The 22,953-nt window shown below is 44.3% G+C and overlaps 1 protein-coding gene across 1 annotated transcript in view; it reads left to right on the top strand.

Annotated features, from left to right (window-relative positions):
- The window catches only part of SPOCK1 (SPARC (osteonectin), cwcv and kazal like domains proteoglycan 1), a 545,125-nt gene that overhangs the window by 260,891 nt on the left and 261,281 nt on the right, over positions 1–22,953 (top strand). The window contains exon 3 of the mRNA XM_007172191.2: positions 1,824–1,869. Within this exon, the coding sequence (XP_007172253.1) occupies positions 1,824–1,869 (46 nt within the window). The remainder of the gene's footprint in view (positions 1–1,823; positions 1,870–22,953) is intronic.

Genomic DNA, 22,953 nt, shown 5'->3' with positions numbered 1-22,953 from the left:
GTTAGACACACATCCTGAGCTTCCAAGGACTTCCATGTATTAGAACAGCATGTTCAAGTAGAAAATAGTTCACGCGATTTTAGATTGCGGTTCGGTGGTGCTGTCCTCTGGATGTGCAGAGGGCACTGATGAAGCACAGTTGGAAGGGCAGAGGTTTTGTTATGTTTTCTCCAGTGGTGAGGGTGAGTTCATCCTGGGTTATCTCTTCTCTTGCCCTTGTGAACAGCAGAATGTCTGAGTCACTTGCTTATATTTAGTGCTGAGTATATTGGCCGTCAAAGCTGAGAAATCAAGTGGTAAATTTCCCACCAATCGTCCAGCACTTAACTTAGAATCATTAACTCTGGCTGCCACATAATTCAAAAGACTAGGATTATATTTAAAATAATAAATGGAGAGAGATGTGGTAGAGGGATTCTTTTAAACTTTCTCAGTGATATTTCACGGTGTAGACCTCAGGGACTTCCTAACCAGATGGGTGAGAAGACCAGTTATGCCATAAATTTAAAGCCAGAGCAAAGTGGGCCAATTCCTCGGAGTTAAAAATGATTTAATGCTGAATCCCCAGGATCTGGAGGAACCCATTCATGTTTATTCATGCTCTGGAAAATGGAATCACTGCCCAAGGAGCAATGTTCTGATTTTACTCTAAATCCAGTTTCCTAAAATCTATTTAAGAGCTTAGGTGAACTCAACCAGGATCTAATAAAGCCAGGTAATTGAATGACACAGAGGCCAATAAAATTCACAGGAGATGGTGTCAGAGATAAACAGCTGCAGGAGATGGCATGGACCATAGTTGAAACTAATTGTGCACTTTGATCTAAATGAACTTTTCTGGAAGAGACATCTAGGCCTCATTTTGGACAGCTTTCTGGAACTGCAGCATGCAGAGTACCAGCCAGAAACACATCCAGCAGATCATTTGAGTATATGCAGGAGGAAATTAACTGCATGGGGGCACATGCCCTAAAAATGGTGTGGAGGTGTTTTCCACGGGTGAGGCCTCTGCATGTTGCAGACAGTTGAGCTGAGCTCGGCCGCAGTGGGGTGGGTGAGCACTTATGGGGAGGAGGCAGAGTGGACAGTGGAGGTTTGGAAGGGAAGGGTTATTAGAAGTGGGGAAGAGGTTAGTGTGACGATAGAGAAGTGAGTGACCTGGACCCTTGCAATTTCAAAATAGTGAAGTGTCTAGCCTCAGAGCATAAGTCGAGGCAAGCTTCATGCAAGAAGGACATGGTTATGAACGAACCAGATTGGCCAGCCTTTGTGTTTTTATCTTTACACACCCGGGACACATGGTATTAAGCTGAATATATGCCTGTGGTTAATTCTCACATTTGAATGGCCCTCTGTTTTTTGGTTTGGGGAGTGTTAGAAAACTGGAACTGTGCGCCAAAATTACATGTCTTCGTGTAGGAGAAATGTTGACAGTTGAATTATCAGTGGTTACAAACACAGAGGCTTAATCCCAAGTGAGAACAGCTAGGCATCACCACTAGCGGTATAATTGATAGCAAATACCTCTTGCACTTAGAAGGTGTCTCTGTTTATCTGTCGAACCAGGAAGAGCAGTGCTGTTTCCATATTAGGCTGAAATGTATTAACTCTTCCTAGTGTATAATCCATACAGTTTGAAAGACAAGAATTTAAAAAGTCAATTGATATTTTTGATTGCACGTGAATGCCTTGGAAAGATTTCTAAGCCCTTAGTGTTTTCCTTTGTGTTTTGGGAGGTGGGGGGAAAGGCAGCTTTTTATGCATTTATGTGCGAAGCTTCTTGAAATCTGACCTTTGTTTTCTATTTTTTTTCCCTCATATAGGATGATTATTTCAGAAACTGGAATCCCAACAAGCCTTTTGACCAAGGTAAAGGATGCACTATTTCTTGCTGTATATTCCATGGGAAATGCTGTCTCACTTTTCCTTCCTTGAATGCTGATTTACTCTTCCCTTAAAGGCCAGCTAGCTGTCTTATTTTATTGACTTTTGTGGACTGAATTGAGTGGGGTGATAGAAATTATTTTTATCAAATTGGTTATTTGTCTGAGGTTGTCTAAGACAGATTAAAAAATGTTTTTATTGAATTGACCACTATAATCATTGGTTGGTTTTGTTAAGAGAACAAACACATAAAGAAACAAAATAGTAAAATGCTTATCAGACTAACCCGGTGGATTGTTGGGCTGAGTCCAGTGATTTCATTCATGGAACAGACTGTGCCTGGAGACGCTGTCCAATTCACAGGAGCCACAAAAATGAAACTTTCTTGTCTAGAAATAGGCTAATCCCGGGAGGCTTTCAGGGGCGCTGATATTTCCTTTGTTAAATAACGTCATCATGTTTCTAAATAGAAGCTTGTTTCAGGGGCAGCTCACTGACCGCTTGGGTTTTAGCTTGGTCTTCAGAGGGCTCTTTCCTCTCACACCAGCAAGCACAAAGCCAGGCTCCTGAAGGCCATTGTAAATCTCTGTCCTCCTGTGAGTTATTTAAGACACAGCGAGGACCTGCTGTGAATCACATCCCTGTTTCTATTGTTCCATGTGGGGCTGCTGTTGGCGCAGACCCTGCTGCTGGAACGGTGGCAGATTGTACTTCAAGTACGTATATGCAATTAATGCTGCAACTCAGAGGGAAAACGTTACCTACCAAGTCTCAAAGGTTCACGCTTCTGAGAATCAGCTTCAGTTCTGTAGATTGAGTATTTCATGTGGTCACGATGGTCAACTTGACACAAAGAAGTCAAGGAAAGCATTGACGTGTAACACGATAGAAGGCGCCCCTTTCTGCTCTCTCCTTTGTCACTTTAATGGGTCACTCCATCCGGACTCTGGTTTTCTTTTAAGCAAAATTGGCATTAAAATTTTCTCATAGACGTTTAGCATATGCCCTCAAGTAGTGCAACACTTTGTTCATTCATACATGCATGCATTCATTCATTCTCAAACATTTATTGACCTAGCACTCTGGAACAAGCACCGAGCCAGGTCCTGGGGATAAAACAGAAAACCTGTGGTGCCCATCCGGGAGGAGCTCAGAGTGGGGAGTGGGGAAATAGCTCGGTGAACAATTGCAGTGGGAGGTGTGTTAATGGCTATGATGCAGGTGTGTGCAGGTGAGACTATAGGTGGGAGACTTAGTGGGCATGCATGTGTGTGTTGTGAGCAGGTGCTAGGGAAGGCTTTCTTTTGGAGGCCCCGTCTGGGCTATACCTATGCCAGTGGGCTCCAAGGGCCTCACACTTCAGCAACTTTAAAAAAATTTAAAAAAATTTTAATTGAAATATAGTTGATTTACAATATTGTGTTAATTTCAGGTGTACAGCAAAGTGATGAAGTTATACATAGGTATAAATATTTTTTCCAGTTCTTTTCCATTATAGGTTATTACAAGATATTGAATATAGTTCCCTGTGCTATACAGTAAATCCTTGTTGTTTATCTATTTTATATATAGTGGTGTGCATCTGTGAATCCCATACTCCTACTAATTTATCCCTTCCTCACCCTTTCCCCTTTGGTAACCATAAGTTTGTTTTCTACGTCCATGAGTCTGTTTCTGTTTTGTAAATAAGTTCATTTGTATTATTTTTTAGATTCCACATATAAGTTGTATCATATAATATTTGTCTTTCTCTGTCTGACTTATTTCACTCAGTATGATAATCCCTAGGTCCATCCATGTTGCTGCAAATGGCATTGTTTCATTCTTTTTTACGGCTGAGTAGTATTCCACTGTGTATATATACCACAGCTTCTTTATCCATTCATCCGTTGATGGACACTTAGGTGCTTCCATGTCTTGGCTATTGTAAATAGTGCTGCTATGAACATTGGGGTGCATGTATCTTTTTGAATTAGTTTCGTCTTTTCTGGATTATATGCCCAGGAGTGCGATTGCTGGACCATATGTTAGTTCTATTTCTAGTTGTTTAAGGAACCTCCATACTGTTCATAGTGCACCAATTTACCTTCCCACCAACAGTGTAGGAGGGTTCCCTTTACTCTACACCCTCTCCAGCATTTGTTATTTGTAGACTTTTTGATGATGGCCATTCTGATTGGTGTGAGGTGGTACCTCATTGTAGTTTTGATTTGCATTTCTCTAATAATCAGCAATGACGAGCATCTTTTCATGTTCCTGTTGGCCATCTTGCTGTCTTCTTTGGAGAACTGACAACTTTAACAGTGACTGAATCATCACAGTAAACCACAGTAAAACATATGAAGGTATTTGTAATTTAGAAATTTTCCATCAAAAATGGTCAAAATTTCTAAAAATTTCTCAAAAGGTTACACCTTCATGTTGGAAGAACACTCAGATGTAGAGCAACACGTTCCCTGTGTGTACCTGGTAAATGAGCCCTTCTGCAAACACCCCTACCAGGATCTTTCTTATGGAGCTACCGCAGGTGATGGCGACCATGAACTGATGCTTTCCAGTCCAGAAAAAGATTTAGGTTCTAGTCCTGTAAGCATCAAATGTTGCCTAAATAAATGCCAAATTTACTCTTCCCCAAGGCCTGCAAACAAATACTAAAACTTTACCAAGGGACATTTTAATTTTTACTAATTCACATTGGGAAAGGTTATACATGAAGGTGGGCATCATTTGTCACTTCATATATGTAAATGATATATCTACATATATGATATAAATGATAGCTTCCTTTGAACATGCTATTTAAGTCTGCCTAACCAAAAAGTCCAAACAGGGATTTTTCTCTCCAAGGAATGTTAGCGACTATATCCAGCAGCGTCCTGCCCCTGCTCCCTCTTTTCCTAGCTCTGCAGGCTTGAAAACTCGATCTGCTGAGATAAATCCTTGCAGAAAACCTCATGACCTTCTGGGGTATAATTGAGGACCTTAGCTGAGAAGCCCCACTTTGTACCTCAGGTGTAGCTGCTGTTGGCTATTTATATCCTGAGCTGGGGGGAGAGCAGGCAGGGCTGAGAATAGCCTTCACTTAAAATATCGGCTCCAGCAGATGTCATCAATTACACTGGGTGCCGCTCAATAAAAATGGGAGGTTACTGTATCAGCGCTGACGCGGCCTGGCGCAATATAAACCACTGGCATGGAAGAAGAGATAGGGCGTTTCATCTTCCAGAAAATAGGAGGATTGCCGAACTCCAGTGGAGATTGTCAGCTGCAGAGAGAAGTCGTTTCCCCTCCCGAGCTAAAAAAGAATCCAACGTGGTTCAGGCAGTTTTGTGGTTGGGGATGACTTTCAGTTTATAGAAATGGAACTTGCTGGAAAGCATGTTAGAGGGCCAGATGACAAGCATGTTCTGAGGTGGAGGTGGAAGTGGCTTCATGATAGAGGTGGGTGTGGAGTGGGCTTGAAATGCAGGGGGAGAAAAGGGGAAGGAAGGCCATACACGGGGGATTCTGGTAGAGAGTAGCCAGACAGGGGGATTTGAGGCAGGCTGTGAAGGGCATTTCATACCAATCTATGAAGTTTAAACTTTGTGTTCTTGGCAGTGGGGACCCATAGAAAGTTTTTGAGCAGAGGAGTGACAGGTTGAAGGCAATACTTTAGAGGGCCTAGTTTAGTGGCTCAACAGCAGTGATTTGGAACCCAAGACACACCTGCTAAATGCTGCCCCTCCTACCGGACTCTTAGGTAACTTCTCCATTGCATCATTCATTGCCTTGGATCCCTGGGCTTTGGTCACAGATGGTCAGACTTAACCATTCAGCTCTGTAGCTTGACCTCTGAAATGCCCTGTAGCTCCTGACTGTCTCAAGTATTGGGGTGAATAGTAAGGACACACGTAGTATTCAAGAAATAGTTACTTCCCTGTAATTGCTCTTTCTGCTGAAGGATAGTTACTGAACTTTGAACAACGGGGCTTCATAGAGCAAGCACTTATCGTGTAATGACTTCAAGGTAGTTAGAAGAAAAGACCTCGCTGGAGGTCTCCTTCCACAAGGCTGAAAGCGTCTTTAACGTGTTATCTTTAAGAGGATCGCTAATGCTTCTGTCAGTGGAGTATAATAGCTATCACCTTGAGGCTTTTCTAAGAATTCTCTCGGAGATTTGGATAAAGTAGTCTATCCTTTTTGATTGTAATGACTTAACGCCAAATCTCCTCACAGAAGGGACAGACTGGGAGTTCAGAATTGAAGGCAACAATTATTAACTCAGGTGAGAAATTTCCTTTGTGAAGTCCACAAAGATAGATGCCCTGCGGGGAGTTGGACAGGCTGTATAGTTCAAGAGGGCAACTGGCAGATGCAAACGGCTTCCTGCCTTATATGGGCAGGAGGAGTGGAGGCCCTCAGAGTGGACCTCTGCAGGAGGCTGGCCGAGCCTGGAGGGCTCTGGAGTGATTCCAGAGTTTTGGGTGGCCTCTGCCGCTTTTGCCTTTGGCACCTTCCCTCCACTGGCCCCTAGCAAACCTGGAGCACAGAGTGGGTGTTGAGCAGACGTGAGTTTTATGCTTCTGAAAGTGGCATCTGGTCCAGCAAGATGCTTCCCCAAGAAAACAGTCCCTGCGCAAATAAGTTTGGGACACACATATGCTCTGTTCATCTCGTGGAGATTCACAGTGTTTGTTAGCAATTTAAAAGCTCTAAGAAGTCTTTTAGTAAAGAAGCCCATTTAACTTACCATGTACTAAATTTGCCTTTGACCACATGCTTTTGCTGTTATTTTTTTCACACCATACCTGTCATGTCCCCAGCAAAAGTGGTATCTTCTGTGGGATACACTTTGGTGAGTGCAGTATGGGGTCCCGGGGTTTGTAGTCAGATCCTCTAAATTTGGAACTTGACTCTGCCAGTTACTAGCTGTGTGATTCTAGGCAAGTTGCTTAACCTCTCTGATTCTAAGCCTTCCCGTCTGGAAATGGTAACAATAAGAGCACCGAGAGGATTAAATGAGTTAATGTGTCTGGCAGATAGCAAGCGCTCCGTTAAGTGTTGTTTTAGCCAGCAGTTGATCTTTTTCGCTCCCTCCTCTTCCTGTCTAGCTGCCTTTCCGTGTTGCTTCCCTCCCTTCCCATGCAGGTTTTCTTTCTTTCTTCTTGTATTCCCTCATGGGGGTGCTCACAGTTGCAATGCTCTGGAGCTCCCGGGCTAAATTAGAGCTGGCCTGTCTTACACTAGGTGAGTCCTTGCCTTTGCACCTCCACATCCTCATTATTGGGGCTGAAAAGGTTCAGGCACTTAATGCTCATTCATTCATTCATTCAACAGGTACCGAATGCTGATGTTTAAACCCCCTACGCTAGATAGTAGGGACCACACTAAAGAAGGTCTTTCTTGGGACACTCGGGATTATAAATCATTAGTCATCTGTCCAAGTTCTCACACCAGCACGGAGTGTGTGTCCATACTGGGGGTGACGGGGTGGGGAGCAGGGACAAGTGCTGGTGGGGGTGGGAAAGCGAAGAGTATTGGCCTGGGAAACTGGGAAGCTCATATGATGTCAACGGTTTACCCTAGTGACACAGGGCAGTTTTAGTTGGGATGACAGTTTTTGCTACCCCCTGGCCTCACTCAGTCTGTGTCTGTTGACTGCGGATCAGGGCTCCCCCAGCCTTAGCTGATCAACATTCCCTTCAGGGAGACGCTGAGGGTGCAGTCTCACAGATCCTCTTTTTCCTTGGAGTCGGGTGACTGATGAGGAAGGTTATTCAAAGGGCCTGGAGGGGAAAGAGAGAATTGGTTGAACCACAGTACTGTGGTACAAAAATAAAAGGTGTTGCTTTGGGGATTCACTGAGGGAGGGGATGAACAAGGAGCAAAGTGAATTCTAACAGGCAGCTTCAAAACTTCTAGACCAGTCCTTTGTGAAAAAGAAAATTGGAGCTTATTCATAATGCTTTTGCCAAGTAAAAGGTTTTTATTGTTGTCGTTGTATTGCAGGGTTGAGAAGGTAATTTGTGTATAAAACCATTGCATCACTTTAATATAAAATTCTGATTACCTGAAGATGTCCTGAAGTGATGGAATGCAAATTAATCTAGGTTCTGTACTGCAGCCATGGTCCGCTCAGGAAAGAACCCACTGATGTATTTGGGTAAGAAGTTCCACTTGATGGGACAAACCATTTTAGGAAGAATGGCTGAAGGGGATTTATCATGGAACTTTTTTTGAGACGAGTGGCTTCCTTTAATGTGGAATAAATGAATGTTTTAGGTAAAGTGTGGAGGTGTTGGTTTAAAGGATAACGTTTTTCCTTCTGGAGTGAAGATTAATCATTTTTCCTCCAGAGCGGCCTGGCTGTGACTAAATCTCAGATGATGCTGGTGATCTTCAGAGCAGAATATGAACTCGTAGAAATTGATCTCCAGATAAAAATAAAGCTCCGAAAGGCAGGGTCCCCTTTCATTTATGCTGTTCACTTGCGTAGAATAAAAGAAGAAAAACCTTGCCCTTTGACTTCCAATCTATTATACCAAGATCCTGACAAGCTCAAATCCTCACCAAAGCCCTGAACTGTTTTCAGGCGAAAATTCTAAAACTCCAAAGGAGAGAATTCTTCCTGTGTTCCAGCTGTGTTTCTGGAGCCAGAGCCCCGTGGACCATCACAGCAACATGTTTTGTCCAAATTTTAAAGAGCTCCTGGGGGAGCCAAGATTGCTTGTTTCTAATATTTTTCTTTAGAAGATTTCTTTCCCTCTAGATTAATCTGAAATTTTACATGATAGGCTTTATAGAAATCTTAAATCCCCATAGCTTTCCTCTTGATGTGGAATTTAACCTCACCCCAAAAGGAACCTCTGATTCGCATTTGTAGGGCCTTGAAAATTTTTCAGTGTTTAAAGATCTGTTCATCCTATCTGATCCTTCGGGCTACTGATTCTCAGAGGCAGCTGGCCTGGTTTGTGGGAAGCATCTTAATTTTCTCCGGGTTCCTTCATGTTTGGTCTGGTTGGTTCCTCCCTCTCACCTTGGCCTTTGCACATAAGTTAAGGACCATTCTCTCCCCTTAACAGAAATACCTCCTGTTATTTAAAATAACCGATTCCTGCCCCAGACATTCACACCTCACTCCAACCACCTCAGCCTCTCACCTCCTGCCATCTCTTCTTCTCTTTCTTGATTATGACCATACAATGGTTACTATTTTTAAAAATTTAAAGTATTGATTTTTAAATTTTCCAAGTCAATTCTGCCAGAGAAGCAGCAGAAAACTGTTAATTCAAATATTGGTTTGCTCCTCGTTTAACTCAGCCTATCTGCTTTGAAGTTAGATCAAGCTGAAAGTTTTATCTTCCATCTTTGGCTGCCTTTGCCTGTTTGCTTATTTTAAGGAAATAAAACATCAGATATAAGACTGAAATCCCCCAGGGGCCCCTCCTTGGTCCTCTTTCCCATTTTCTTTTCTTTTTTTTTTTTTTTTTAAATTTATTTATTTTATTTATTTATTTATTTTATTTTTGGCTGTGCTGGGTCTTCGGTTCGTGCGAGGGCTTTCTCTAGTTGCGGCAAGTGGGGGCCACTCTTCATCGCGGTGCGCGGGCCTTTCACTATCGCGGCCCCTCCCGTTGCGGGGCACAGGCTCCAGACGCGCAGGCTCAGCAGCTGTGGCTCACGGGCCCAGCTGCTCCGTGGCATGTGGGATCTTCCCAGACCAGGGCTCGAACCCGTGTCTCCTGCATTAGCAGGCAGATTCTCAACCACTGCGCCACCAGGGAAGCCCCCATTTTCTTTTCTTTAAAGGTGACCGTATCGTTAACATGCTTTTCTTTCCATGTTCTTGTCCTTTTATGTCATACGTGCATGTCTACAAACACTGTTATACATATAGAAATGAGTGTTTTCTCCTCTAACCTGTTTATTTCACTGAAAATCGTTTTCGATTGGTTAGCTGTCGATACAGTTAATTCCTTTATATTGTGATGTTCTGTGGTACTAATATGCTCCAATTTATCCACTTATTCCCCCGTTGGTGGACATTTATGTTGTCTCATTTGCTTTGCTGTTGGAGCTGCTTTCTCCTAGCATTTCTAACACATGCTGACTGATTCGTCCATCCAGCCCCTTGGCCTGGAGAGTGTGGTGTCCCCCAAGGGAGGCCGAGGTGGGACAGGACTCTGCCACTCTTAAAATGTGCGACTTCAGGCAAATCACTGGCCTTTCTTGACTTCCGTTTGCCCACCTCTGCGATAAAAGGGGTGGGCCAGGTGGCCCCTGAGGTCCTTTCCTTCTGATAGCCAAGCTATCATGGTTTCAGGCAATGTCGAATCTGTGTATGTTTTCCTCATGAAGGAAGGAAGAATGAAAAATTTGAAGTCTGATGCTCTTATTTCAAAGGTCACAGTTTAACCAATGAGGTATGAATATCGCTTCAATAAAACCAATGGAATTAAATGAGCCTTTTAACCATCAGGGGTGGGGAGGGAGGCTCAGAATAAAAAGCAAAAAGGACCAAAGCAGGAGGTACTTTGTTTTCTCACAGAGTCCTGTGGGCACTGCAAGAGGTGGAGGAAAGAGCCAGGGTTTAGAAGGCTCGAGTTCGAATCTCGGCTCCCCCGTGAATGTGGGACATCCACTTGAGGCATCTGACTTATCTAGGCTAATGATATCTATCTGGTGGACATTTGTGACGACTGTGTGAGCTCATGATTGCAGAGAGCCGGGGAGTTGGTATGTGGCGTGTGCCCAGGAAAGCTCAGTTTCTTCTCGGCTCAGCCCTGCCGGGGACCCCTGTGCAAGCTCCATCTCCTCACAGGAGCCGGCCGCTGTGGGTGTTAAGTTCCCGGCTTCCTCTGGCTCCTCTAGCAGCTGCCAGCACCCTGGCCCTTGAGAACCAAGGAGCCAAAGCCATTCTGGGTTGTGTTCCACCCTTTGGATGGAATCACGAAGGCTAGTAAAATTTCCCTTGCAATTATGGGGCGCTGTGGCTTTCTATTACTGTGTTTAAGAGGTTCTTTTAGCACGAACAGATCCGTTTAAAAGACATGTTTATCACCTTTCCCCAAACTCATAAAACGTAGTGTTAGTTTTATAAAAAGAAAAAAAAAAAAAAAAAAGCCAAACCCAAACCTTCAGCTATTCCATCTGCTAGAACAACAGCCCCTGAATTAATTACATGGTATTTGTTGAGTCCTAATGAAACAGCCTTGGTTTGGGGAAATTCTCAATAGGGGAAAAAATGTCAGTTGAATTTTTAAATGGATCAGTAATGCTGGTTAAATTGTCCTCACTGGAGACCACAGAGTGGATGAGAGCATTTTCCCAATGGGAGTTGGCTGCCTGGAGAAGCACTCGCCAGAATCACCTGTGCCCCATAGCGCTTCTGCCTAAGATCCAGAGTTTTCTTCTGTTAAGTTCTTCAGTGTGTGTTATGTAGCACTTCATTGCTGGAGGCCTATCAAATGTTTGTCCTGCCCTAATAACCGTGTATGATGAAAGGCAGTGTGAGGTATTGGGAGGACCCTGGGCATTGCAGTCTCAAAGATTGAGTTCAGCTCCAGCTCTTCCCTCTAATAACTGTGTGTACCTAGGCAAACGCTTCACTTCTCTGGGCCTCAATTTCCTTATCTGTAAAATAGAAATTATGATGTTTTTTCCCAGCTGTGACATGAAGGGTCTGTAAAACTCTGGCTGTAGTGCCTGATCCAGTCTTATTATCACGTACATGAGAAAGGCAATAAGGCTTTGGTAAAAGGAGGAGGGTTGGTGTTTTGTTCTGGATTCTCAGTTTGAGAGGTTCTTAGGGGTTTTGATGTGTCTGCTTCTCCCTTTTGGTGTGTGAGCTAATTGATCAGTGAATTGTTCCCTGATCACTTAGTAGGTGCTGAGTTGGTTTCATGCAGGAACATGATGAGGAATGTGACGGCAGCTTTCTTCAGGGCGCTTGTAGTCTGTGTAGCCGAGACAGAGACAGAGGGACACGTGAAATAAAATAACCCAGGGTGGGTGCTTGGGATGCCCAGACAGAGTCTTGCAGATGGGGGTGCTCAGGGGATGGGAGAGCCAGCCCTTCCTGGGTGGGAGTCGGGAAAAGGATGATGGAGAAAGTGACCTGGAGCCTTTCTAAGGATGGGTAGATGCTGGAAGGTGAGCTGGAGGGACAGCATCTGACGGAAAGAAACGTTTCCTGATGGGTGAGACTTCGGTTACCAAAGAAGTGAAGTTTGATAGGATGCTTTAAAAAAATACATTTATTAAGAGAGAGGAAGAAAATGTAAGTCATGACTTCAGTAGGCTGCTTCTGTCTGTTGCCAGTTATCTCTCCAGATCCTTCAGATGTTGAAATATCCCTAGAGTGGGGACTGCAGACGGTGAGCTAGGTCTGGTGCAGGAACACTGGGGGTGGGGCGTGGGGTCTGGGACAAGCCAGCACCTACTCCGCCTCCAGAGAGTGACCGTGACCCGGCTGTCGCCGAGGGTGGTCCTGAGGGTGCTGGGGCCCAGCATCGCCAGGACTTCTACTTGCTGCAGAGGAACGAGAAATGAAGAAGTCTTTGTATGTGGGTACAAACTCCTTATTCGTCAGTATTAGCAAATAAATCCATTATTTAAAAAAAAAAAAACAAAAAACGAGAAGAGGGTAAACATGTCCTTGGACTGTCTGTGGATTCTCCTAGAGGAGAGCCGAGGGTCTCGTTGTCAGACCTCGTCTCTCGCCTGTGGTGTGTAGGCTCTGGAGGCTGATGAGTCCTTGGGGTGCCTCTGACCTGGAACAGCAGGGTGGCTCGAGGGTAGAGGCAGCGCCTGGGGGAGCAGGGGCACGCGGCCTGGATGGAGTCATTGTTGCCAGGCGACGATTAGATGCCAGGAGGCCTGCAGCCATGTGTAATGAGCAGGGGAGCCTGAATGCTGGGCCGACCTCTGGGTTATTACTGCTGTTTCTCTGCGACCTCCCACACTACTTGCAGATGGATTGTTTTAATCTCGAGAAGAGGGAAACACACCCCTGCCCTCTCACGTGCATTCAAGCACTCACACAACTCACACGAAATAAGGTGCTATGGGGATTTAGAGACACAAACCGTGTCCCAGAGAGCCGGAGCCAAGTCCCTTTGATCTTGTGGTGATCGTGTGAGGCGCTGAGTCTCCTCGCTGTGGGGCAGCTTGGGGCAGGGCTGTGGGCAGTGCCATCCCTGAGGAGCCCTCAGCAGGAGGTGAACGCTATGTACAGAAGTTGGCCCTGCGCTGCCCCTGCTCTTCCTTGGCCAAAAAATATTGGTAGAAAGGGATCAGAAAGGTGGGAAATGTCAGATGCCCTGAATGCCAAGAGGAGAAGACCCCAGTTAGGTGGAGGGTGGTCCTTCTGAGCCGACATTCTAGCGCCGAAGTGGCCCAGGGTTTGTGCCACCCACGAGCCCTGGCCTCTACTCCAGCCCCTGTCTTTCCCCCTAACTTCAAAATGTGGAGATAACTTCACTTGAGTTCTCCTGCTATATTCACTTCAGGTCTGTAAATGCTCAGTTTCCGTGCAGGAACTTACTTGAAATGTCACTCAGCTGTCCTCAGATTTGTAACCAAATGATGGTAACCTGACATTTCTGTCTTTTTTAAAAAATATGTTTTTTCTGTCTCATTCATGAAAGGGTAACTTTCAGGAATTTATAATATCAGGTAATAAATGAATAGATGACAGTATTTGGATCTAAGGAAAAAATGTGAGTGAATTAAATAAAGCTGCAGCAAGGGTAGCACTCAAAACACACGCACAGTACATTTCTGTGCACTTCTAGAGCGGGCCCTGGGGCTTCCTAATAACCAAAGGAAGGAAGGAAGCACACGGCCTTATGTGCCCAGGAGATGAAAAAAAGGCAGCTTTTCATGAGAAATACAAGGTGTTCCTGGTATGGAGACCAGAGATGCCTTCCTTCAGTGAGTTCTCAAAAAGGGAGTTGTGTGGGCATGGACCACTTTCTTGACAGTGTCTGACAGTAAATACCACAGTAAATTTTTACCATTGCTTCCTCCAGGATCTCTCGGTGTATGCCAGTGGCATAGTGCCAAAGTGCAGTTCTATAAGGTAATTCGATGATAAGCCAGGCTAATAAAGAGTACACAGTCTTCTAAAGGTCTGGCTTGATACATGGATAAAATTGACAACATCCGGAAGAATGGATGGCCTGTCTCCATCAGAGAATACTCTGATTGTTTTGTTTCTGGTAACTGATTAGCATTGGGAACAGAGAGTTCTGGGCTTTTCCTGGCAGAAACAAGGAGTTCAGATCATCTGTGCTGCCAATTAGTGGAAGCAAATGGGTCTCCTTCATCAGCCAAGTGGTGGGTAGAGCCAATGTCCTCAGTCAGACATGCAGAATCCAACCCAGAACTATGATACCTGAACACAGAGTCACCTTCCTGCATGCCAAGCCTGTAGGTGAATTCAGACCCACAGACAGTGGATGATTATGAACATCAGCGTTCTGCCCTATATACCACTGGAACCGCAGGGGGTCACAGAGATGTCACATGGGAGCTTTATAATGTGATTTAGGCTTTACGAGGATGGGAAATGCTTTCCTTGCACACACTTATATATTTACACCCCTGTTTCTCAAATGTGGGCAGATGCTGATGTGCTCAATAAAATTGACATTTTATTTAGAGGTATTACCTTTACGGTTACCTTTATGGAACTTACGGTTACCAGGGGGGAAGGATGGAGGGGGGAGGGATAGGGAGTTTGGGATGGACATGTACACACTGCTGTATTTAAAATGGATAACCAACAAGGACCTGCTGTGTAGCACAGGGAACTCTGCTCAATATTATGTAACAACCTAAGTGGGAAAAGAATTTGAAAAAGAATAGATACATGTGTATGTATAACTGAATCACTTTGTCGTACACCTGAAATTAACACAACATTGGAGTATCAACTGTACTCCAATATAAAATAAAAAGTTAAAAAAAAAGTATTACCAAATTCATATTAGATTTAGTTGTTATGAAATTCTCAGCCATCAACAGAACTATTAGCATGATAGCTACCTTTGGAGGGTGAAGGGGAGGGTGCCGTTTACAGGTGTTTTTTGACAGTTGAAAAGGGGTCCTCATGGTAGAAGGATTTGGGCATATTGCCACAGCACATAGACACAGGAATTTTATTCCGGAATATTTTCAAACAAGTGTTGTGAAGCACTCATTGAGAACTCAATAGAAACTCATAGAATGCCTAATTTTCAGCCGTGTCTCTTCTCAGCAGTACTGCTAGGATAAATTATTTGAAAAATAAAGATATATATTTTTCCCTTAGGAAAAAATACAATTTGGGGGTGTGGGCCATATAAGTGTCGGCAGGCATCTGCTAATAATGATGATTTTCACTTTTAGAGAGGTCAGTCCTTTCTGTTAGTGATGGGCCTGGAGGAGAAAGTCCCAGTTAGTGATGACAGAATTACACTGCCAGATTAGGGGTGAACATTCATCATTCTGTTGTCACAGCAAGGTGTAGATTTCTTCATCCAGGAAAGGTTTCAAGTGCTTTATGTATAGTTTTGAAAGTAGGAGTGGGGTGATAAGACACAGGGATGTGGACCAGTCGCCATATTAAGCCAGCACAGTGCATGGCGTTTTGAACTCCTTCTGGTATAATAGCTGCACTTGGATATTTGTTGGGTTGCTTGTGGAGAGGGAGTTGAGGACGCTGTCTGGCTCCCCAGGACAGCCCTGGAAGCAGTGGGTGGGAGTTGCAAAGTGACTGGACTTTGGCTGAGTTCAAGTTTGGCTGTTTTACAGCCCAAGCTGTGTGGGGACGGGATGGGCCACCTCGGGGTGGGGGGGGGTAAAGTCACCATTGCTGGGATATGCACACCTAAGACTGGCCAACCACCTGGTTGAGGGAACCAAACTCTGGATGGGGGCAGGAGCACTTACCATTGACATGGCTTCTGACTTTGAGTTGATGTAGTTCTAAGATAAGGCAGGTCTGTTGAGAAGCGATCATTTATTTTATAATAGAAATTATCCCCTTTAGGGTTTTCTCAAACAACTTGCCTGATTGGTACATCTGAGGTGAATTCAGTTTACCAAAACTATGTCTCCGCAGCTGTGTATAGATTCCTGATCAGTAGGTGGGGTTGATCAGAGGTGATTGAAGCCTCATTCATTGCAAAGACAAGGGACTGAGAAAGTAAAATGGCTGGCTTACTGGGTGTTCCTAGTAAAGAAAAGTAATGTATCTAGTCAGTTGAAGGCTTCGGTTCCTGCATTCCTGCACACTGCATTTGAATAGATTCTGTTGTCTTTGGCAAGAATGGCTGGGGAATAAACGGCCCTGGTGCTATGTTTTATTTTGCCAGAGCCATAGATACAGGCATAAATTTCCAAATGCACTGTGATTTATCAGCATGAGACTCACGTAGAGAGATCGGTGTCCTCTGTGGAGAAAGAAATGTTTTTGTCTTACATTCAGATGATGGAGCAAGGGGGAGTGAATAAAGTGGGTCTGGGGAAGCCTTCTTCTTCACAGAGAAGCCAGGGAGGGCCTGGAGGAATAGATTAGGCTGGTCTCCGCCCTCCAGGAAAGCCTAGAACCTGCCGTGGGCTGTTGTCCAGATTCAGAGTCTAGCGCCACATCCCTGGATCCCCTCCCACAGCCCCAAAGGCATGCTTTGACAAACGCCTGTCATCTGACTGAGCTTATGTTGTTGGAGAAATCTGCAGTGCAGGCAGGATTAAATGTGGTTTTGTTAGCATATCAAATGATGACTCTCGAGATCTTTAGAACCTTGCGCTATCTCAGACACCAAGGGAGAGACCCTGCAACTCTCAAATAAAGATAAAGCAGAAACTAACAACAACAACAAAAAGATGGATTCTTGTGTGTTGGGAAAGTATGTGCCTAGTGTCAACACTGAGCGGGTCTGCTCTGGAGGAAAAACGGGAGGGACCATCCCTGCCTCTAATGCCGTTCAGGCTGAACCATCAGGTCAGGGGAGGGAAGTGGGGTATCAGTCAGAAATGATAATGCCCACGCGTTGTTTCCTAGGAAGCACTTGGGAAAATCAAGGGCTAGCACGTTGAAAGTCAAAATTGTTGTCTTCAGGGGGTCCACCTCCTTCTTTATGCTGTCCCATGGAGAACACAGACTCACTAAATTGCATTCTACACCTTTTCATTGAACGAGCAGAGTTGCCTTGAGCCAACGTGGAGCCCAAAAAGTCCTCCCGAGAGGGGCCTGGTGAGTCCCCACCGTGCTGTTGCTTCTCCGGAAAGCAGACTCGTCGTGTAACTAGTCTTTACTTTTACCAAACTGCTTTGGTAGGGTGATGATAGAAAACGTCATACACTTGGAGGCTGGGGAGTAGTAAAGCACTTGTCTAAATATGTTAGAGAACGAGAATAAGGCAGACCTAGAATATAAACTCAAGCCTATCTAATTCCAGGTTCCTACACTATAGTAAAATCACTTCATAGATTTTTCTGCTTATATAATGAAATAGAGTACAGAAAGGACCTAGCACGTATAAAGTACTTAACAAATGTTAGGGAGACTTTAAAAGGGAGGAGAACAAACCATGATTGGTGGCCTTCCCTTATCTCAGACTTTCTTTAGTAGTAGTTGTTATTACAGTAGCAGTCATGATAATATTTACAGCTAGTGTTTATTGAGTGCTGACCATCAGGCATTTTGCTAAAAATTTTACATTCATCGTCCCAGTTAAGACACTTCTGGTTGAATATGAGGTTAACTGTGGGTTTGTCATAATGGCCTTTATTATGTTGAGGTATATTCCTTCTATACTCATTTTATTGAATTTTTATCATAAATAAATGTTGAAACTTGTCACATGCTTTTCTGCATCAATTGAAATGATCATGTGATTTTTTTTTTATCCTTCATTTTGTTAATGTGGTGTATCATGTTGACTGATTTGCAGGTTGAACGACCCTTGCATCCCTGGAATAAATCTCATTTGATCATGTTGTACGATCCTTTTAATGTGTTGCTGTATTTGATTTGCTCATTTTTTATTGAGGAATTTTTGTATCTATGTTCATCAATGATTTGGGCCTGTGATTTTTCTTTTTTGTGTGTTGTCCTTGTCTTGTTTTGGTATCAGGGCAATGAGCCTTACATGAACAGAGGAATCAGGCGAGTTATGAAGGGCCCATTTATCAAATGTAAGGAGTTCAGGTGCAGGAGACCATAGACCGACCCAGTGATTCAAGAGCAGGAACAGGTTAGAAGGGGAGAGCTTGGTGACCCAAAGGAAAAGGATTACGTCACTGAACGCAAAGTTGGAGTAGAAACATTTGCATATTTGCATTCATGCTGTGCCCCCAGCAACAGGTCATTATAGCCATGAAACCCTGCCTACTTGGTCTGGTCTCAGGAGGTAAGCAGGGATCAGACTGGGAGTTCTTGGATGGGAAACCAGGTGAGATTGGTCTGCTTAGCGTCAGCATGGATCCAAGACGGAGTCATCCTATCCTAGATCTAAACTGTGAGTCCACTTTATGACCTTGGGGAGGTTACTTAACATCCCTGACTTCAGTCTGTAAATTGGAGAAGGCTAAAGCTACCTTATTTGGTTGCAGTCAGAGATTAATTGAGCAAAATGTATATGAAGGTTCTACTTTGATGCCTGCCCATGGCAGGAGCTCAGGACATGTTAGATCCCTTCTCTCTAGTTGATGGGCTGAGTATCAGTGGAGCTGAGTGCCCATGGCAAAGCAAAGATGCCGGGAGGTGCGCTCCAGGGAGTTTCACAATTGACCTGGCAAAGCGGGGGAGGGGACTGGGCTGTTCTCCAGAACTGCACACAGAAGTGAGTTCTGAGCTGGAACACCAGTATTTGAGTCCTTGGGGATTTGACAGATAGACTTTTTTGCAAGGACATCATTTATATACCATTATGGAAATCACCAAGACTTACCCTCCCCCACCAAACAAAAAAAAGAGAAATGATGATGCCAGTCGTCTAGTTAATCGTGTTATAGGAGCTTTTCTGTAGAATATTCTTAGCTGTTGGTATGTTCATAACTCTATGGTTTATATTTTCTTCTTTGTATGTTTTCCATTTTTCTTAGAGAACCATGTTTTCCTATATAAGTGTGATTCTTTAAATGTACAAAATGGAAAGTTATCTGGGTGGTATAACTTTTCAGATAGTATGGAGGGAGATAGGCGAATTGCAACTAAGAGCAAATTTTAGTTATTTTATCTCTTGGCTATTTGACTATTCCTTTAAGTATTAATATTAATACTATAATATTATAATAATTTGTAAATAGTTTGCACCAGGGCCTTTGCACGTTCTGTGCCCTCTGCTTAGCATATTTCTGGCCCCCTGTCCAACACATCCCTGAGGTCTCAGTTTATGTCACTTACTCAAAGAAACCTCCTGTCATTGACCCTAGACTAGATTAGATCACACTCTCCTAATAGTCTATGCTTTGCATTGTTACACAGTTGTAGGTTAATAATTTTTCAGAATTATTTACCGTTTGTATCCCTGGTAAACTGTGATCTCTTCGGGACGAGGCTTATATGTCTTGTGTACTTCTGTATCTCCAGGGCCCGGTGTAGGACTGGGCACAAAGTAAGTGCTGAGTTAATACTCGTCAGAAAAAGTAGTTACTGTTTATTGAGCACCTATTGTATGCCAGTAGTATCTAGTCCTCTTTAAAAAATGTGTGTGCACAGGCATATAACCATTAATACTGACAACTCTATAAAGAAAACAGGTTCTTCCCATTTACAACTGGAAAACTGGGTTCAAATCTTGAGAGTAGAATATTCAGGTTTAAAAAGGGTTCAGGAAATTCATAAGTAGTCATCTGGAAAAGTATTCATGATATAAATGTGAAAAAGCAAAACTGTACCTAATATGATTTTACTTATGTGAAACAAAGTGTTTATATATGTACATAACTGATGAATGTGCTTGTATTTGCGTACAAAATACCTTAACACCAAATTGTAACCATTTATCTCTGAGGAATGGGCTGGGAGGGGCATGAGCAATTTTACTTTGCAGTTTTTCATATATTGTCATCTAAAAATTTTTATTGTAAGCCTCTCTTTTTAAATAAATAGAGAAAGAAGACGCCTTGCCTAAGTCCACGTAGGTGGTTTGGTGGCTGAGGGGGGATTTGAACCCCAGCCCATCTGGCTCTGTAGCCTGGGTTCTGTTCCCGATACCTTTGATGTGTCTGCAACAGTAGTTTCAATACCCCCCAGAGAACATTTGGCCGTGTCTGTAGACAGTTTTGGGTTTTACACTGTGGGGGGTTGGGGGGGGCGGGTGCTCCTGGCATCTGTGGGTTGAGGCCAGGGGTGCTGCTAACATCCTACACTGCAAAGGACAACCCCCGATCCCCACCCAGTTATCCACCCCACCAGGTCAGTAGTGCTGAGGCTGAGGAAGCTTGTTCCAGAATGGCGTCCCGTCCTATCCTGATTCTGGTGAACTTGGTGCCCAGCTAGGCCCCACAGGACCATCGGCCGTGTGGCCAGGGGATGCCCGGCACTGGCCTAATGAGCCCTGGTAGCAGAAGGTAATTTCGGTGCCCGGTGGAAACAGTAAAAGTTACACCACGTATCGGCGTTATCCCCAAGCAAAGCTTTTAAAAGAGAGCTGGAGACAGATGGTAATTGGGCTGTTAGGGAGGTGATCGCTAGGAGAGAGAGAGGGTCTTGAGGAGGTGCAGGGTGGGTGGGAGCCTCTGTGTGCCTTAGCACGACCTGAGGGAAAACTGAGAGTTCTTTTAGGAGGGAGGACGATTCCCATCACCTCCTTTAGTGATTTACGAGGTTCTGTGCTACCTGAGATCAGGCGTCGTGTTGGCCTCCAGAAGCCAATCAGCAGCGCCGTTCTGCGGGTGCCTGCACGGCGAGGTCTCATCCGTCAGGCCGTTCCTTAAGGGGGACCCCCTCTAGGAGCTGCGCGGATCCACAGTGAGGGCTGCGGGTGAGAAGCCTGCTCTGCCGGCATCCTCGCATCGACCGTGCTGTTCTGCTGGGAGCGTTCTTGAGAATCATCCCATTTGACCTTCTCACATCACAGAGGGGGAAATGGAGGCCACAGAGGGGAAAGAATGCCTCAAACCACCCAGCTAGTTGCTAGCCAGTCAGGACTGGACCGCTGACCCCTGGCTCCTGGTGTTGCCATCAGCCCTAAGACAACAATGGGAAGAAAAGAGAGATCTTTTTCTTAAAGACAAAGAGACAAATAGACAAGAGAACCTTCTCCTTGTGTGGGTGAGGTTGGAGAGGACCTGGTTCAGGGGGCAGGACGTGGGGGTGATGGTGAGGGGGTGAGGGCTTTGCTCTCCCGTGACTCAGCAGTGTTCGGCGGCTCTCAAAGTGTGGCCCTCCGGCGAGCAGCATGCCTTCACTGGAGAGCCTGTTAGAATGAAAATCGTCCAGCCTCACCTCAGACCTGCTGAATGGGAGGCTTTGGGAATGGGACCTAGCAATCTGTGTCACCTTGACCTAGCCCCCTGGGTGATTCTGATGCACACTCAAGTGTGAGAACCACTGGTGAGAGGGAAAGACGATGGGACTTTGCTTTCCCATGTTGTCTTTCCATTAGCTGGGACCTGGGACGTGTCACATGACTTCTCTGGGCCTCAGTTTCATTGTCTGTAGAACAGACAATATAGCAGACAGGAGAGCTGTGCTGTGAAACTGAGCCAGGTCTGTGCGTGGACCATGCAAACGACCTGGGGAGACTGGCTCTGAGAAAGGAGGGCAGTCACAGTGAGAGACAGGTGAGCATAACCTGTGTAGGATTACGGTGAGGGTAGTGGTAATCTCGATTATAGTCAGAAGTATCAGGCAACCAACATGTGGTAGGTTCAGCTTGCTTTCATCTAATCTCAGACACCACGGTTTGAAGATACGTTAGTACCACTAAAAAAACAAACAAAAAAATACCCAATACGAATCAAACTGGCATAGCATTGATTGTTTTTAAAAAAAATCCTGGGACTTCCCCAGTGGTTAAGACTCCGCACTTCCACTGAAGGGGGCACAGGTTTGATCCCTGGTCGGGGAACTAATGTCCTGCGCGCTGCATGGTGTGGCCAAAAAAAAAAAAAATCCTGATTTCACTGTTAAAATATGAAAAACTATATAAAAAACAGTAAGTGCTGAGTACTATTCACACATTATTATGTTCAGTCTTCACAACTACCCTGTGAAATTAGTGCTATTACTGTACCTACTTTACAGGTAAGAAAGAGACTCATTTGAGTCCGTTGTGTAGAATAGGGATTCGGCAAACTTTTTCTGTAAAGGGTCAGGTAATGAGTATTTTAGGCTCTATGTGGTTTCTTTCGCCACGATGCAATCCTGCCTTGCAGTGTGAAGGCAGCCACAGATGACGTGCAAATGATGGGTGTGGCTCTCTTCCAATAAAATTTTATTTATGGGCACTGATATTTGTATTTCATCGAAGTTTTGTGTGTCATCAAACATTAGCTTTAATTTTCAACTGTTTAAATAGGTAAAAATTATGCTTAACTCTCAGGCTATGTAGAAACCGGTGGCAGGCCAGATTAGTCCTGAGTGTAGCCCCTGGGGCAGTAGATTTTGACCCCTGGTCTAGAGTCACCTGGAGTCAGGGTTCAAATCCAGGTGTGTCTCCACAATGAGGATTTAATCTCCACTACACTGTGCTGTGTATAGTAAGGAGAGGTAGATGATTGTCAACTTACTTGTTTCCAAAAACAAAGAAACAAAAAGTCCTGCACTGAAAGTACTATTTGCCTTAATCATGGAGTTTGTCAGGTTTTTCAGGGGAGATCTGGTTTTAATTCCCTCTGAACTTATTCTTAGCTCAGTGTTCATTATAACTGGGAGATGCATTTTCACCTTGGAACTGACAGTTTGAAATTGTCAAGTTATAAAAAGTGAAACAAACATGTACATGGTATACAAAATTCATGTCAAAAGTGTATAAAGTAAAAAGTAAAGTTCTTTTACTCCCTTGTTCCCTTTTGTTATGTAATTCCTCTTGCCATAGATAACCACCGCCGTGAACAGGTTCTTGGGCATCCTTCTAGAAGTTGACTAGG

Source organism: Balaenoptera acutorostrata, chromosome 2, assembly GCF_949987535.1.
Source record: "Balaenoptera acutorostrata chromosome 2, mBalAcu1.1, whole genome shotgun sequence".
Taxonomy (NCBI): Eukaryota; Metazoa; Chordata; class Mammalia; order Artiodactyla; family Balaenopteridae; genus Balaenoptera; species Balaenoptera acutorostrata.
This window is presented reverse-complemented; position numbering and strand designations above follow the sequence as displayed.